The 18193-nt window shown below is 44.2% G+C and overlaps 1 protein-coding gene across 36 annotated transcripts in view; it reads right to left on the minus strand.

Annotated features, from left to right (window-relative positions):
- Positions 1-616: 616 nt before the first annotated feature.
- EPB41L2 (erythrocyte membrane protein band 4.1 like 2) overlaps positions 617-18193 on the minus strand; it is a 156330-nt gene continuing 138753 nt past the window's right edge. For 11 of the 36 annotated variants that reach the window (XM_084777757.1, XM_084777749.1, XM_084777779.1 and 8 more), the window contains 7 exons: positions 17735-17788; positions 16974-17537; positions 15212-15334; positions 13080-13178; positions 11319-11399; positions 8763-8871; positions 617-1876 (listed from right to left, as the gene is read on the minus strand). In XM_084777757.1, coding sequence (XP_084633883.1) covers positions 8764-8871; positions 11319-11399; positions 13080-13178; positions 15212-15334; positions 16974-17537; positions 17735-17788 — 1029 coding nt within the window. In that variant the 3' untranslated portion in view covers positions 617-1876; position 8763. The remainder of the gene's footprint in view (positions 1877-8762; positions 8872-11318; positions 11400-13079; positions 13179-15211; positions 15335-16973; positions 17538-17734; positions 17789-18193) is intronic. The other 25 variants (XM_084777762.1, XM_084777753.1, XM_084777761.1 and 22 more) reach the window with 15 other exon arrangements.

Below are 18193 nucleotides of genomic sequence, written 5' to 3' on the forward strand. Positions count from 1 at the left end.
GGGAGATAATTTTGTGGGAACAGATCTCAAAGACAGCTTTGCAAATTATGTTTCCTGTGCTCATTTTAAATGACTACATAAAGAAATTCTGTATCACACTGCAAAAAGATTGCACTCTGTTGACCATTTTTCTGTATCATGTTTAAAAGACTAAGCCCGTAATGTGGTATGCCATGGCGAAAGCTTCTAGGAAGCCATTTCAATCACACTTAGATGCATTCCCTCAGCAGTGTGCGCCGCCCGCTACATGAACACACAGCAGACGTAAGTAGGACACGAAGCACAGCAGCAAGGCACAACAGAAGCAGCTGAAATATCTCCTGAAAGCACACGAAGAAAAGTTACACAGAAATCCCTTGCAGGATTTAAACAAACCAGGAGCACTGTTTCCCTAGTGTAAGGGATATGGCACACTGAACACTGAGCCAGCAAACATGCTGCGATTTCTACCACGTCAGATCACAGGTGCCAGCAGAAGCAACAAATGAAAAGACAGGACAGAACTTAAGTGTTCTTAAAATGCTATTTAAGTGTTTTTACAAAACACTAGATTTTCTGATGGAAAAATAGCACTCCAGCTTACTTCTTTAATGTTTATGAAAAAAGAAGTGACACATTTATAGAATAAACAAACTTTTATTTTATAACAGTATTACATAAAGCAAAATATCATTTAATACAACTTGAAGCTGCTGTAAATCTAATCTGGCATAACAACTATACATAGTCAAAAGCAAATGAGAAAAATGTTCAATACAGTTAATAAGCCCCTATCAGGTCTCTGGTGTCAGCTTTACACGGTATCGCCTTCTTACAGCTAACAACACCGAACCACCGTCTCCACTCTCTTCTCCCCAGCACCTCCAAACCTGCGAGTCGTCAACTATCTTAGCGCTATGCCTGCTGGGTAGCAAAGGTCAGTTTGACATGGAGACAGGGAAGTTTCCTACAAAGCGAGTGCTCTACTCAAGTGTTCAGATAACGGGGAGTGTTGAACCTAGGAATGTTAAGAAAGAAAGCACTAAGGCTTGAAGCTGCCTGGTTTTCCTTTTAGCAGTAAAAGGGGAGGGCACACCCGTGCTGCTCCTCCTGTTCTGGAAATCTGTGGCAAAGCATACGTCTGAGAAGTACTGCACTGTGGGGCGTCAGTCTCTGAGCACAGTGCTTGGTCAGTGAGCTCGGTAATTCTCCAGTCCGGAGAGTCCCTGACTCCACTAAGTACAAAGTCATAGGACTGGAAAGTCAAAGGGTCAATATAAAAATCGTCTGTAGTGAAATTGCCAAACGTTAGAAAACTTCCGCGATGTAAGAAGTGCTCTGAGTTGGTATTAATATGTCCTCGTGCAGCGCACTGGCCGCAGCCTGAGGACTGTAAATACTGACTGTAAGAAGCCAAGGGAAGAAGGATCTGCAAGAGCGAGCGAAGGCGCTACCTAAGTTAGTCACAGTTTCCTTTCCACACAACAGCACCTGTTCAAGTGAACAGCACCTTCCAGCCGGGGCTGGCTTTGTTCACTGTCATTTGAGCAAATGAGTCATAAAAAAGCAGGTAGGGAAAGGAAACAAATACAAAACCCTTAACAAAAAACAGGGAATTGAAAAAAAAAAGAAATAAAAAAGGAAGTAAAGAAAGCAAAGGGGAAGTGAGAGTATTTAGAAGTGGTTATAAAACAAATGGTGTATTAGAAATGTATGAGAACAGTATAGACCAGAGCTGTTAAGCTAAGGTTTGCCGTTGGCATTTTAATTCTTCAGGCTTCTGGTCAGGGTTACCAGTTGTCGCACAAATTTGCTGGAGTAGTGTGTGGCGTTAAGACTTGGAATGGTCAAAGTTCTTCAGAGTCATGAAGCTGAATGTTGTTTAAAAAAAGACTTTCTAGGAAAGAAAAAAAAAAGACATAAATCTTAAGTATTGCAAAAACAGAAAGTTAAGTAATCAAACAATCAATAGTTACCTGCACATATATGTTAACAGGAAATAGCATGTTCATTAAAAACAAGCATAAGTAACCAAAGAAACCTAGATGCCTTAGAATTCCCGGGAAATTGGCAAGTTGAGAAGAGCTGGCAAGAAAGACCACATCGCAAGATTTAATTAACACAAACAAGACAGCACACACAGTGCAATGCCCTCGTTGTCTGTTACCTAGTTTCCTCTTCTTCAGTTGCAGGTACCTAGAGCCAAATGTGGTCCAAGGATATCACATGGGAAATTCAAAGATAAAGTGTCACACTTCCAAGTAGTGTGATGAGCTCTCACCCAGCCCCACCCAGTTTCTGAGTCAAGACCCCTCTGTGAGCACACTCACACTGGATATGCCACTTGCCCTTTCGACTCTTAGCAGCTGTTTTGGTTATTAGGGCAAATGTCACAATATCACGCATGGTGGCTGCCTTCAAGTAACCCCTAATTTCCTTATTAATGGTTCCAAAGTGTCTGAGCGGGGATGTTGACAATTCAGATTTGCTAAAAGGAAGTCAAAAAGCACTTCCCTTAATTCAAGAGGTAAAGGGAGACAGTGTACAGAGGGCTCACTACTGTTTGGTTGCAAGCCTCTAATGGGAGTAGTAAAACATAGAGCCCCTTTTCAGGTAGAGGGACTGCTGTAAAACTGACAGTTAACTGATGCAGGTTTAAAGCTACACAGGGAAAGTCAGTCCATTTTTATTTCACTAAGATGAACAGGAAGGCGACTTTAGGTGCTGCGAACAAGTGAAGAGGCACAGAAGGCATACAGTATTATGGTACTAAGGCGGGCTTAAAGATGTATGTAGGATAGGAGACAGAAGTGAGTGGAGAATGGGATGGATGGAAGTAGAAAATACCATCCCGAGTGAGGGTGTGTGTGTGTGTGTGTGTGTGTGTGTGTGTGTGTGTGTGTGTGTGTGTGAGAGAGAGAGAGAGAGAGAGAGAGAGAGAGAGAGAGAGAGAGTGTATGTGTGTGTGTGTGTGTGTGAGAGAGAGAGAGAGAGAGAGAGAGTGTGTATGTGTGAGAGAGAGAGAGAGAGAGAGAGAGAGAGAGAGATAGAGAGAGAGAGAAGAAGGAGAGGGAGAGAGAGAAAATGGACATCCCGAGTGAGTGAGTGAGTGAGTGTGTGTGTGTGTGTGTGTGTGTGTGTGTGTGTGTGTGTGTGTGTGTAGGGAACTGGGAGAGAGAATGGGGCATCTCTTGGACAGGGGAGGCTCCCAGCAGTCTATGGGGGTGGCCCTAGCTGAGACTTCTAGAAGCAGGGTTTAAGGGGCCTGAAGTTGCCACCTCCTGTGGCCAGGTGAGACTTCCAGTAGAGGGAGGGGGACATCAACCCACCCATAAAACCGTCAACTCTAAAGTTGTCCCGTCTCCAATTAGTGTAGGGGTAAAGATGGAGCAGAGATTGAGGGAATAGCCAACCAATGACTGGCCGAACTTGAGACCCACTCCATAGGAGAAAGCCAACCCCAACCTCTACCACTATTATTGATCCTCTGGCTTTGCTTGCAGACAGAAGGCATTTTCTGAGAGGCTTCATTCAGCAGCTGATAGAAACAGATGCAGAGACCCACAGCCAAACAATAGGCCAGGCTCTGGCAGTTTTGTGGAAGAGTGGGAGGAAGGATTGAGGGAGCCAGAGGGGTCAAGGACAGCACAAGACCTACAGAGTCAACTAACCTGGGCCCATGGGGGCTCACAGAGGCTGAACCAGCAACCAAAGAGCAGCATGGTCTGAACCTAGACCCGCTGCCACATATATAGTAGATGTGCAGCTTGGTCAACATGTGGGTCCGCTAACAACAAGAGTGGGGGCTGTCTCTGACTCTGCGTCTGCCTCTGGATCCCTTTTCCCTAGCTGGGCTGCCTTGTCTGGCCTCAGCTGGAAAGGATGCTTTTAGTCCTGCTGCAACTTGAGGTGCTAGGGTGAGTTGGTACCCATGGAGGGGCCCCCCCTTCTCTGAGAAGGGGGAGGAAGGAGGGACATGAGGGTGGGACTGGGAGGAGAAAAGGGAGCTGCAATGCTGAAGCTGGGCACGCAGGTAATAAGGTAAGCTATGTCAGGTAGGTTCTGAACTTGAGCCAATAAAGATGGGGGTGTGTGTAAAAAGATCAACTGCAATGATCCAGAGGAGAGTGCAGAGCAAGGAAAAGGTGAATCGAGAGAATTGGGCAGTCATCCATGTAGGACCCAGGGAAGACGGATGTGTTTTTCCTTTGGTGTTGGAGAAGGCTGGCATAGCTGGATTCATGTTTTGAAAGAAAGCATTGCTGCGGTTCAACGCGGAGAGCATGGTGAAGGTGAGGGCAGCAGAGGCCAGGACTCTGGTCAGGACCCACAGATGGGGGCTGGGCAAAGACCAGCTTTTACCATTACAGGGCAGGACTGAGACTTGAGGTGTCACCACAGAATAGGACCAGTGACTGCACGCCTTTAACTCCAGCACCCAGGAGGCAGAGGCAAGTGGAGCCTGCCTGGTCTATATAGGAAGTTCCAGGCCAGCCAAGGCTACTATAGTGCTATCTTGCCATAAAACAAAACAGAAACTGAAAAACAACTGAAGAAAAAAAGCGGTCATATAATAGTACAAAGTCTGGAACCTAAAACAAGGAGGGAGCGGAGGCACAGAACCTCTGTGAGCCACTGGGACTACAGACATGGGTCTGTGAGTCAGCACAGAGGGATCAGGAAAAAGACCAACAGGCACAAGGGAACGGGATGTAAGCATCAGGGAAAAAGGAAACGCACACAGCCTTGGAGGAGCTCAGAGCCTGCAGCCAAAGATGCAGCAAGAACTAACATGACTCACCATCCCTGAGCCAGCAAGAGGTGTTCAGATGCAACCGTTTCATTTTCTATTTAAACTTGGCAAAAATCCTGGCAAATGTATTAATTATAGAGGGTGGTGACCATTAATGTTCTTTACAGAAGAACCATTCCCCAAATGAACTGAGAACGTACATGGTATTGGTCAGATGAAATCCCTATTTTGATAGGGGGAAATACTCCTCATTATTTAGGAGCAGCACAGATAATATAAAAACCTTGATTATTCTGGGCAGGATGACTAATCAATCCATTGTTTTCCACCCCGCTCTCTGGGCAGGATGACTAATCAATCCATTGTTTCCCACCCTATTGTCTTCCTTGGGCTAATCGTTACTCATTAACACTTCTGTTATAGTCAAGACAGGAAAACCAATGGAAGCAAAGTCTTCTAGGCAGCAGTTCCAAAGAGAAACGTGGGGGCGGTGAGTGAAAACAGAGGTGGCTCTGGAGGGTTATCTGTGACCTTTGGCCACACTGCCCACTCTTGGACCTACTGCCTCTGCTCTGCCTGGTGAATATGTACCGTTTCTTGAACACGCTGCCCCACCTATCTAGTTACATAGAAAGCAATCCCCCTCTCCTCCACTGAAGCCATGCCGCCGTAGGTACAATGGGTTAGATACATCATGAAGAGTGGAAAGAAGAAACAAGGTCAATGTTAGCTCTCTCTGAAAATCTACAGCAAGAATGACATTTAGGATTCTTTATGAATTTTTCTCTAGGCTTGGTGTCACTTTTATTTCTTTAAATTTGTTTTAATATAAAATATCATAAAATTAGACACAAGAATGAAATTATTTGTTTCGATATTATAGGAAAACTAGGAATATGTAGGAAACTGAAGAGAATACATAGTAAAGAAAAATCTTCAAGACCTATTGAACTTAATAAAAGAAAAAAACATGCATTAAAAAGTTCTTTACTCAGCCAGGCATACTGGTAATCCCAGTACTCACGGAGGGAGAGGCAGGTGGATCTCTTTTGAGTTTGAGGCCAGCCTGGTCTACAAAGCAAGTCCAGGACAGCCAGGGCTACACAGAGAAACCCTGTCTCAAACAAACAAACAAACAAACAAACAAACAAACATCTTTAATTCTCATTTAGTCATAATAAAATCACAAAACAGGTATAATAGGCTAACTTTCTGATAAAATCACAAATGGCAACCATGACATGCTTCTAAAATTCCAAGCAACTTTTAGAATCTAAGAAACTTGCATTCTGGTGTCAAATGCGCTAATTACTTTTAGCCTTCAGTAAGTTAACGATTAGTTAATAAGATGCCTGTGAGAGTCAGAACCCTAGACTCCCTAGTGGTTTAGACAGATGAGCAGTGACTGGCATGTACAGGTCTGTATTCATACATCCTCATATCTCGGCTCTTCCTGCATTTAAACACAGCATGAACTCCTAGGGAGTAAGCATTTAGTTTCTGAACTGAGGAAGACAAAGTCAAGGATGGACACACTAGCATCAGTGGCATACACACCTTAAGTGTTTGGTGGGTCTAAGTGGTTGGCATGCCTCCTACAAATGATGTGCTGCATCTTTAGGGAAGAGCCAAGGCACTTCGAGAGCCTTTCCCTGCATGTGCTGAGTGGACAAGGACAGGCCAGTAGGATAAGCATCCTGCCACTTATCTACCTCTCCAGGGCGCAGCCCTCTTTCTTTTTTCTTCTTTTGAGACAGGGTCTCACTGTGCATCCTTGGCTGGCCTAGAACTTACTATAGACCAGGCTAGCCTCAAACGTACAGCAGTCTTCCCTGCCTCTGCCTCCCAAGTGCTGCGATTATATGCGTGCACCACAGCACCTAGCCGTTTTTCCTTGGGACAGGATTCTAAATCATACTTTTAGAAGTCTGGGCACATTCTTAACAGTGTCAATACAAACCAACAGACAATTTCAGAACATCATAGAGCTTGCTACAAGCTCAATGCTATCAGGTTTATGGATTGTATTTTATGTAACAGAATCAGAGATCTAGAAACAAAATATTTATGCAAGACACAATACAACTATTTTTGAAATTATAAGCTCTGTAGTCGGGCATGACAGTCATTGCTAAAGGTAAACTGTTTATTCTTTCTTTTTAACCTGTATGTTTAATTTTAAATTTCAAGCACTTTCTATTGTTTATATTATTGGAATCCTTGACCCCAATTGCAAATATACTGAATTTCCATTAGGCCAGCTCAGGAAATGGTCAGCTGTTGAAGTGTTTGTAAGAGAATGTAGGCAGAATGTGGTCTACAGACCTAAGGCTGCCAAGACTCCTCTGAAGGCCACATACTCCCAACTGCTTTCACAGTAATGGGTCACACTAAGACCAATGTGCCCCTTGCAGAGCACCAATGGAACAGCCTGGTATCATTTCAGTAAAGCCGCACCAGCAGACTGTCCTCAGGAATCCTGGGATATTCATTCTCATACAGTCGCCACTCCCATCCCACAGGTCAGGGCTGGCTCTGAATTCACAGTCCTCAAGCCTCGGCCTCACCAGTGGTGAGGTTACAGTTGTAAACTAGTACACTTAGCAAACTCACTTTGCTCGTCACCATGATGCCATGGACATATGCTTGAGCTGAGAGTTGAAGGGCAGAACTGCGGACCCAGGGATCACTTTGGATAAGCTGGAAAACTGTGCTCTCCCTGAGCTACTGCCATTTCCTGAATGGGGAGGGGAGGGGGTATCACACCAAGGTGTGATGCAGCAAAGTGTTCTTGCTTCTCCTGGTTTGCTGGAGCCTGCCAACGCAGAGGAGCGAGTGCTGCACACCAAGAGCATCCATGTTAGTTCTTTAGGCACCTGCATGGGCCTCGTGAGCCTTTACAGTACTTCGTCCAGGGGAGGCACACCAACACCCTCATCCCAAAGTTAGGAATTCAGTTCTAAGTCTGCTAGACTCCTAAGGCATTTCAACTTGTGCTTGTGGATGGTCCACTCAAGATGCTGCTCCCAGGTTTCTTGTCTGCATCCCCATATCCCTTTCTGGTACAGCCTCATTTTGCTAGCCATGCCTGTGATCTCACCAGCTCAACTGGTTGGTTCTTTAAGGCTAACAGACATTTCTAAAGTTAGATCTTTATGCCCAACACACCCAAGCCATTCCACTTAAAGAATTACTACCATGTAGCAATTTGTTGACAGCCTGTCACACAGAAGAGTTGGAGCCACTTGCAAACACACAAGTTATCAGCTAAGGAATAAGTAAAATTTGAAGATAATTCTTCCTTTCACATTTAAATTCACAATTTTTCTTTTTCCACCTATATGTTTCCTAAAAGCAAAAAAAGCAGATACAGTACTTCCCTTTACCTTACAAACTAGATTATTTAAATATGATTTTTTATATGAAGCATTGATTTTGAGTATTCATTTGTCTTTATAACAGAGCTAAAAACCCAAGAAACTTTTGTCCAAAATGAATTTTTCTAGAATGGATCCATGTATATCAGGTGGAAGTTATCTGAAAGATTCCTACCCTGGATCCTTCAGCAAAGGCCTTGGGGTGCTGCATCTAATTGGACATGGTCCTTCTAGCTCAGCCACTTACAGACCTCAGTGTCCTTGTCACAGCTCACTCTAGGAACCACCAATAAGGGTCAGTGAAAACTGACAGCCAGAAACACACCTCCCACATGTGAGCTGGGACGCCATAGTGAAGGTTCCTTAATATGACATTTACACATTCCATCAGGAACTCTAGCCATCACAGGCAGGCAGTTCTATGAACCACACCCATGCTATTGTGTCTTGCTGTTAGTACACCACAGTGTCTGCATAATGCAGTCATTAGCACTAGACAGACAGCACACTACAGAGATGCTGGTCAGACATGTGAGATAACAACAAACTGGAGAAAACCATTCGCACTACCGAAAGCAACAACCGTGACATAAACAGCGCAGCACAGGCCCGGAGCAGTCGCAGGAGAGGCTTGGGTAGCCAGGCTCGCTTACCTTACTCCTCTCCTTCTTCTGGCAGCTCTGTCTCCTTGTGCACTACCACCCTCGTGACGGACATATCCGGGTGTTGCTCTCTGGCTTCCCTAATGGCCTGAGCCAGCGCCTACCAGAGTGAGAAAACAGACGCTAGTGAGCAGCAGAGCACATGTACCCTCATCGGCCAGACCCAAGCCCCAGCACACTGCTTTGTGTCTTAATTTATAGTGACAGGAACATTGGAATCGGGTTCATTGCCCATTTCCGAGAACAAGAATGCTGTTTTCTCCACTTGCTGTCCTTCCTGTGCACCTCCAAGGGGTGATTATATGGGAGAAAAACGTGAGCTTCACAGCCCAGGCTTATACTCACTGCGCTATAAGCAGAACTGAGCCTCATAAGTTCTTAGCTGGGAGCTCAGACTAATGCAGTGGCAATAAACCATTTGGGGTTTGCTGTTTAATGCAGGAAATGGCGTCAACTGAAAGTCCAGTGCATCCTGTACACACTCTGTGCAGCCACCACACAGAGCTGGGCTCCAAGACGTGGACCAGGCCTCCTAATCTTTGCCATTTAAAACTCAGCAATTGTCTCAACTTAAACACATTACACTAAAACATTACTAAGAAAAATACCCTTAAGCCTATAGGGGACAGAAATAAAAAGTAGCAGTAGCAATAAAAACAATCATCTAGAGAAAGCACAGGAAGAGCACCCAGAGTGTCAACTGTGCTGCTTCAGGGTCTCTTCCATAGACAAAGTAGTGGAAGGAAACTGTGCGACAGACAGCCTATCTTTAGGACAGACAGCTCTCTCCTAATTACTGCCAATCTTATTTGTAAAGAAGTTCTGGAGGAAAAACAAAGAAAACAAAAACCACCAAAGAGCAAAGGAAAGCATCCCACAAGAAACAATGGGTTCCTCTGAGATGCAGGGAGCTAAATATTTGGGAACAGTAAAAAGCAGTGTGATGCTCCTTGTGCTATGGTACCTGTGTGGGGATAAAGGCATTCCTGGACCACATTACCGCTTCTCTCTGCTGGAGGTCACAGAGCACACCACTAAACATATATAAAGCTACAAAGTAAGGGGACAAGGACGAGGCATCATCAACGCCTGATACATCTTAGTTTTTAAGTGTTATGTGTATGGGTATTTTGCCTGTATGTATGCCCATGTACCACATGCATGCTGGTGTCCACTGAGGTCAGATGAGAATGTATAATCACACAGAACCAAAGGTAGAGGTGGCTGTGCTATACCACATGGGTGCTGAAAAGCAAGCCCAGGTGCTCTGGAAGAAAAGCCAGCATCTCCTAACCACTGAGCCACCTCTCCAGCTTGTATCTTAAATTATGCTTGTAATCCTTTCATCCTACATCAGCTTAAGAAACTAAATGCAAGAACAAGCTAATGAGGTATTAATATGGCAACAATGAAGACCATTAGACAATGCCACTGTCAAACTGAGAGGGAAAAAATGTGAACCTGGGTCTCGGTACAGTCGGGTTAGTTTTGAAGTTCTGGGGCCCTTCTATTTGGAGTCTCTAGAGAGCTGAGCCAGGACAACAGGCGAGCACCGCCATGCCAGGCTGAGAATGATTTTTATTAGAAAACAGTACTGTCAGAAGAGTAAGTATAGCTCATTCATTCCTGTGACAGAGCAGCAAATCATGACCAGCGCAGGATGAGGAGCTGCTGATGTGGATTCTATGGAACTGTGCCTCTGAGGCATGTCAACTCGAGGCATCTCTTTCTGCGTCTCACTCAAATAAAGGAATAGCTCATTACTAAGACTCCTTTGAACATAAAGAAGGAGGCAGAGAAGATATGAATGGCATTAGGGTCACTCTGCTGTCAGTATGGGTTTTGGCATGGAAGCAGCTTCTTCACCTAATTTTGCATAGTTCCACTGGTCCTGGTGTGGTGTGAGGGAGGAAGGGCCCACCGCCGGCAGTAAGTGTGCAGAGCGGACCTCACTTGAACAGTGAAGGAAGCTCAGTCATCCTTCTAAATCAGAATCGTTATCTTTGGGTCCACGGCTTCCTATCTCTTCTTTATGTCTGCCTAAAAGCAATGCTGCATAAACCTGAGCTCTCTGGCAAACAGTTAAAGGGTGAAACAGTGTACAAGTTCACTTCAAGAGAAACACTAGGTAATACTTTCTCCCCACTACTACCCCAAATTATAATAGAGAAAAGTCCTTAGTAATCAACAGCCCAACTTTTCTTATGCTAAAATCACTGGCAAATGTCCAACAACTAGGTAGAAGAACCTTTGGTGACTTTTCTTTATTTGTTTTTTGTTTTTTTCAGGGACTTGTCATCACCTGCCATTTGTTTTAAGCCAGGCCAATGTGAATCCCTCCTGGTCACCAGAAGGCCCCAATATCCTGAATGCTAACCCAGTGGGAGCTAATCAATACTCCATGTTTTGTGCCAAGGTGCTCAGGACAGCTCACAGGATGGGCTACCCCGGGCTCTGAGCGCCTTCCTGCCACAACCAGGGAGCTGACCTCCATCTGGCATGTCCCAGGCCGTGAGCACACACAGACAGGATAGGAAAGGCCCTTACCTGATCATGATCCAGAGCTGCGTCCCCTGTGATCACAATGCGCTTCTCAATTCTTGTTTCTGATATTCCACCTTTTACAGTCTAAGGTCATAAAGAGAAGAGAAATCAGTAACTAGAGCTTGCAAGAAGAGAAAGCAAGCAAACCCCAGCTTCCAGCACACAGAGCGGCGCAAGGTGCAGGCTCTAGGCATTTTCCCTGCTGGACTGTTCAATTCAACACAGAGTCCTAAAAGGTACAGCAGTCAGACGTGTGCTCTGATCGAAAGCAGCCCCTAAAATACCAAGACTCTGGTGAGATTAAAATGGAGCAGAAGCCATTTAAAAATCTAAGGGACTCCACAGGATCCTTTTTGAAAAGGAGAATAGAAAGAAGAAATAACTATTTGGTATTTTTAGAGTTAAAAACATTTTAGGAGTGTTTTAGAACTTAGGAAACTGTTTGATACTATAGTTTTGATGCTTAATTCCAGTCATACAAATTCATTTAGTGAGCAAGGTGTGGTGGTACACACTTGTAATCCCAGTACCCTGGGAGGCAGAAGCAGGAGGATCTCTGTGAGTTTGAGGCCAGCCTGACCTACAAAGTGAGTCCAGGACAGCCAAGGATACCCAGAGAAACCAAAAATCGAAAAACAAAAACCAAATTCACAAAGCCACAAAACAAAACAAAACAAAAATACTCAAATCCTCCAAAATAAAAATAAAACAATTCTTTTAGTGAGTTCATTCATTTGATTTAGGGCACAAAGAAAAAAAAAACCCCAAACAAACAAAAAATCTTGCATTTGTTTTAAGATAAGGAAAGCAAATGATATTTTCGTTAAAAGTTAAGCTTCTGTGTGTGGTTGTGCACGTGGATGCAGAACACGTGTGCACTGGCTGTGCAAAGACTAGGGTGCATCAACTCCCTCACAAAGTCACTGCTCAGGTGCAGGCTCAGAGTGCCTGGGGCATGCTGGAGATCCTGAGACCCTTGAAAAAGACACAGCCAATACCAGAGTCCTGAGACAGCACACAGGCGACCTCCACAACCTTCACCAGTCCATATGGAGTTACCAGCAGTAGCACTTAACTAAGAAATAAAGCCTATCACTAGCATCATCAACTGAGTATGTTTCTATGAACACCAATGCACTCTGCACTTTTAATTGACAAAATTTCTGCTTTTTAAAATTATCGTCCAGAAACATGGAGTGGGAAGGGTATAACAGATACATTAAAGACAATTAAGCACTTATCCGATGTGAAAATAGAAACAAAATGAAATACCAGAAAATCAGCTTATATTATACTGGCATGCAACAGAGACAGCTGGAAGCTCTTGCCCAGGGTTTTAATAGGTCTGGAGTGAGTCATGACTTTTAGACTTGCAAGCCCCAGATGCAACTGATGCTGTCAAGCCAAGGACTACATGGTGATATCGTATTGAGTGTTAGAAAAGGCCCTGGGTAAAGGTCTCAAGTCAATATACTAGAACTCTAAGTAAATGAGAGAAGATTTACAGTTTTATTAAAGTGTTTCTTATGCCCATGTAGCTGTCTTTTATACCTACTCATATTTTTACCCCCTTGTACTTTACAAAACTGCAATTTGGCTTGAAATACATTTGTCATTGGAGCCTAATTTCTTGGATACTTTAAGAAGGACATTGTAGTCCACTGGTACTGTGTCTTAGAAGTGTGTATAGAAACAAAGAAACGATACAGAAAAGATCTGTTTGCTGTGTACCATCCTCTCCCTAGGGCTCCCCTAGAGCTTTACCTTGGTGATGTGTGTGGTTGTCGTTGTTGACGCGGACTCAGATGTGATGGTTTGTGCAGTCAGTAACGTGCCCGAATCACCACCAGCCCCGCCATCAATCTTTGGACAGTTGGAGGAAAAATACAAAGTAATGCTTAAGTTCCATAATGTCAGACAAGACCCCCCACTGAGTATGTCTCCTTTAAGAGCTGCACAGCGGGCAGGAGAGCCCATCTGCCTATCCTTGCATGGTGTAGTCGAGGTGCAGGATCCAGAGAGCTGGCATTGACACAGTGCTGTGAAAAACAGTGAATGTGCAGAAACAAACCCTGTGGCAGAAAGCAGAATGCAGGAAAGTTGGGACTTAAGTCAGATAAGAATAAAGAGCATTTGTAGAAGCTAGAAAAAAACAGAAAACAAACTCAAGAGTCAGGTGAAGAAGTTTCCACAGTGACCAGAAGTACTGGCTTTGTATTGTGTTTAAGCACAGGTGGGTAAAAATAGGCAAACATCTTCTCAGATTACTAACAGAGCCAGATGATGACAAGCTGAACTTGAACTATTTGGTTATTTGGTTAATGCTAATATACTCTGTAAAACTTATATAGCTCTTATAATGGTTGATATCTCGAGTGTATACATACATACAAACATACATACACACATATGTGCATATACTAATATTATATATGTGGATACATTCATGTATGTCATGTTTATGTGTGCACACATGCCACTGTATATATTTTAAAAGAAACTACTTTAATTTGTTTGCTTTAACACTGGAAGAGGCAGAAGATTCTAAAGTTGCCAAAAGAAATAACAAAGCAAATTAATAGCTTAGTTACGTTAGGATTGCAAACACAGCCGCCAATTTCCTGTCACAAAGACAATGAAGCTTCTCTCAAACCTGCCTGTGGCGTCTGAGTGTCGTTCTGAGGGAGCTTACCACAGTGGGGACAGAAGAGTAACACGCTTACAATGATAAGAAACCTGTTTGCACTCATGTGGGGTCTATGCACACACATGGATAATGTGCTCAAACTGTTTTTGAGAAACGTTGCACATGTACACACTCAGTCTTAAAATACTTTGAGAACTGACATTCTTCCCCACACTGTAGTCCTATCAGAGAAAGGTAAACTACTCACACAGACGATTTTAGACAGGTCCATTTTGAAATGATGAACCCCTTTTGCTACATTAAATCTGTTTACATCTGTGTGCATATGCACAGGTTTGTGGAGCCCAGAGCACAGTGTCAGGTGTCTTCTTCAACTGCTCACCACCTTGTTTTTCAGGCAGAACCTCTCCCTAACCCTGAAGAAGAGCAGCTCAAGCCTGGCTCACTGGTTGGCTGCACTGCACACTGGTCTCCCTCCCCAGCACTGGGAGCACAGCATGCACACTCCCAGCTCTGACAAAGGATCCAAATTTGGGACTTCATGCCTGTGGGGCAAACACTTTACCATCAACCTAAGCAACCTCTCCAGCCTTCCTGTCTGAACATCTCCACAGAACCAGGCTTTGCAGAGCTGAGTCCAAACACGCAGTTCCTGTACGTCACTTTGACACTGTTATGTGGCGATCACCGCATGGGTCAAAGGAAAACAACCCAGTGTAAAAAAAAGGAAGTGTGTGGGTGCCTCTAATGTCGGAATAGTGACTGATTACTCGATCTGCTGTCATGAAGTTGGAGCAGGGGAGGCTTAAATACCACCTACCAACACAAAGTATCACATCTAGTAGACTGCGCAAGGTCACCTACTTGCCAAGAATGTGCACATATGTGTAACTGCAACAGGCCAGAAAGGCCCTGCAGCAGCAGGATGGGATTGTGCTGTTGTCTAAACTAACCATCCGTACTGCTCTCCTCTAGGTTTATGAGGTCCCCAACGTCTACCCACTCCTCTCTAACTGAGGGCTGCCTTTCCCTGGGTACCACGGGTGAACTCAGAGCCGCACACACAGGGGACATTCACCTCCAGTACTTTGGATTCACCCATTGACTGCAGCTCTCTGTCTAAATCAAGTTACACTGTTGGGAAAAGTTATGTCAAATCCAGGGATAGGGAGGACACTGTGAATAGAAAGATGCATACTAAGCAAGCAAAAAAGGAAATTCAAACAGCCCAAATCTCGAGCTTCTGTACCTGTGGAGACTCATACGTGATGGTTTTGGTCTCAGTTTGAACAATGGGGACTTCCTTGGTGGAGATTTCTGTCCTTTGTGAGGCATCAGAAATTGTTACCATCTCTGTTTTTACCACTGGTGGCTGAGGTGGAAAAGGAAGGGAAAGATAAATTCTAGTGGTCATGAAGTAGGAAGTGTTTAAAGGAACCCTCAGAAATAAAGGTGAAAAAAATATCCACATACACACTCGTGCATGAAAAGCAAATAACCTAAAAGAAAAGATAGAAAAGACATATCTCCTTTAAGTATATTTTGTGTACATGTGTATATGTATGTTATCCATATGTACATACATACATATATACACACATATATGAAAAATAAGCTAAAATAAATTATATTATTCTTCAAATTGTGATGTTCTATGCTGACACATGTATACTTTACTTTGGGGGAAAATGTTAAAACTGAAAGATAAAAAAATGCTCTACATAAAGTTAACTATCGTTATTTCTACTGAACCTTAAAGAACCACATTGTGAAGGCTTATTATTTTTAATTGGCTTGTAAGCTATGTGGGCCAAGATTTACTCTCCCCTGCAGAAGATATCTTTGTCAGAAAGGAGGATATTTTCAAGTATGAGCATTTTCAGTTATACCCATCTGAAAGTTTGCTTTCTTTTGCATGAAGCATAATAACAGGTTATATCTAAATTAGCTCAGTGTTGCATTAAGTGCTCTGATTTTCAGCATGCAGAGGTTCAATGTTCGTTAACCCTGCTGAGCACAAATGGAAGTGCACAAGACTACAGCACTAACAAATACTATTAATATTTCCTCTGAGAGAAAGCTACCAACAGGTATAATTACTTAAATGGAAAGAGTAGTCCAAAGTGTTCAAAAGACTCTTGAGATGCCTTCTCTGAAGTGAAATATGAAATTTAAAGTAGCCTACTTATTCCAAAACAAAGCCACATAAAGAGCATCCACTCAATCAGAGAGCAAATGCTGATGAACACTGACACAGTGGGCATTCTCGAGTCAGGAGGCAGCTGTGCGAGCAAAACTATCACATGGGAGACTGAACTGAGAGTATGCAAGTTCTCTCTCTGGAAAGTAAAGGGAGGAGGCATCACTAACGGGACAGGCTACAAGACAATCTGATAATAACCCATCGCTGAGGGGAGAACATGGAGAGTGCGCTTATGGCCAACGCGCAGTCCCTGGTTGCCAAGAAGGAAAAGACTCCTAGCAGACCGTTCTCCTGGACTCTACAGACAAGCCACAAGGTACTCAAGAAGTAAATACTCTCCCTACTATAGGATGCGTCTTCACAGCATCTGCCGTGAGCTCTAAGGAAACATGAGATGAGACAAAAAGGTCAAAGCCAATCACCACCGAGGAGCACGCACACTTCAGCCCACCATCTTTCAGCAGGACACGCCCATTTCACTACATTAGCTGGAGAGAAAGGGCATGTGATTGAAGGAGTAGTGCAAAGAAGGGCAAAGGCGTCCACCACATGCAGAGAGATGGGCAATGAATAGGCAGCAGACCAAGGGCAGCGGTGGGAGTCGCCCTGCAGGGAATCTAGCTGCAGCAAAGCAGCTAGAAACTGTGCCCCAAGAGAGCTGCACATCTACAAAGCAGTGCGTCCCCTGCTTCCCATGAGACAGAAAAACCAAAGCTGAGGAAGAATTAGGGGAGAGATGAAGAATGGCAGGCGTTTCCACCTGAGAAACAGTGCTACAGTTTAGCTCATGCTTGAGACTCCCATTTACCTCTGAACAACAAATAATTTCTGGTAAAACATCAATGTCAACATGGGGCACCTCTCCGTTAACTGTGTGCTGCTCGTCCTCTGTTTCTTCTCTCGGGTCGTGCTCAACAGTGATTCCGTGTGCACTCTTCTCTGCAGGGATCTTTTGGGCACCTACATTTTCCTGGGCCTCTGTCTCTACTGTGAGTGCACTGGGCCCTGCTTGTCTGTCTGGGATGGCTTCGGGCTCTGCTGCCTCCCTCTCCACTACCTTGGCTCCTTGGCCGGGTTCTTCCTCCATCTCTTCATCGTATTCCTCCTGTTCTTCCCTTATGATGCCCTCAGTCACTCGGTGGTGGGGCTGGTACTCTCCCACTTCTTCCTCCTCACTCTCACTGCTGCTGCTGCTCTCAGAAGACAGGGTGGTGGAGTCTTTCTGTGGCCCGGGCTCCACCTTACGCATCTCCCCAGGACCACTCCCAGGTGACAGCTCTTTACCATTCGTTTCTTCTGTGATTACTCTTTCGTCTTTCCCAACCTCTGCCCGCTGCTTCTCCTCCACTACATTCAGAGTCTCATGTAAACTCTGTACAAAAAAAAAAAGACGGATGAGGGGAAACAAAATATATGAATAAATAAAAATAGTGGAAACTCGAATTAACTGATGGCAGATCATGTCATGAAGAAAAACAGAGATGGCTGTGATGGCTGACTGAAAGGACGCCGGGGAGCATGAGGTGGATGAGGGGGTTAGGAATGGCATTAACATGGAGGAGGGAGAACCTTAACAGCGTCCCTGGTTCCAGTGCAAGGCCCTTCCGACATGGGAGTGCGAGTCTGTGAAACAAAAAGCAACCGAGGACACAAAATCAATACGGTTTTACCTCAAGCACTACCAAAACAGACACGTCACAATGCAGACACAGACCAGCAAGAACCAACCAACCCCACTGAAACCTGGGCTCAAGGTCACATAGAGGACAACTAGACATTGTCAACCCTTACAAAAAGAAACAAACAACAACAACAACAACAACAAAACAGCCAGTATTCGCATAAAGAAATAAAGAATTATTACAGGTATAAGCCCTATTTATGGGCTTGAAAATGTCAAAGAAAAACAAGTACTAATACCTAAGCTTACTAATCAGCTTAAGGGATAAATACTAAAACTTAAGAGATCTGTCCCTTAAACACTGGGGCAGTGTTCCAGTGAATCTGGAACACTGACTGGAATCCCAA

The sequence above is a fragment of the Acomys minous genome (genome assembly GCF_964271855.1).
Source record: "Acomys minous genome assembly, chromosome: 3".
Taxonomy (NCBI): domain Eukaryota; kingdom Metazoa; phylum Chordata; class Mammalia; order Rodentia; family Muridae; genus Acomys; species Acomys minous.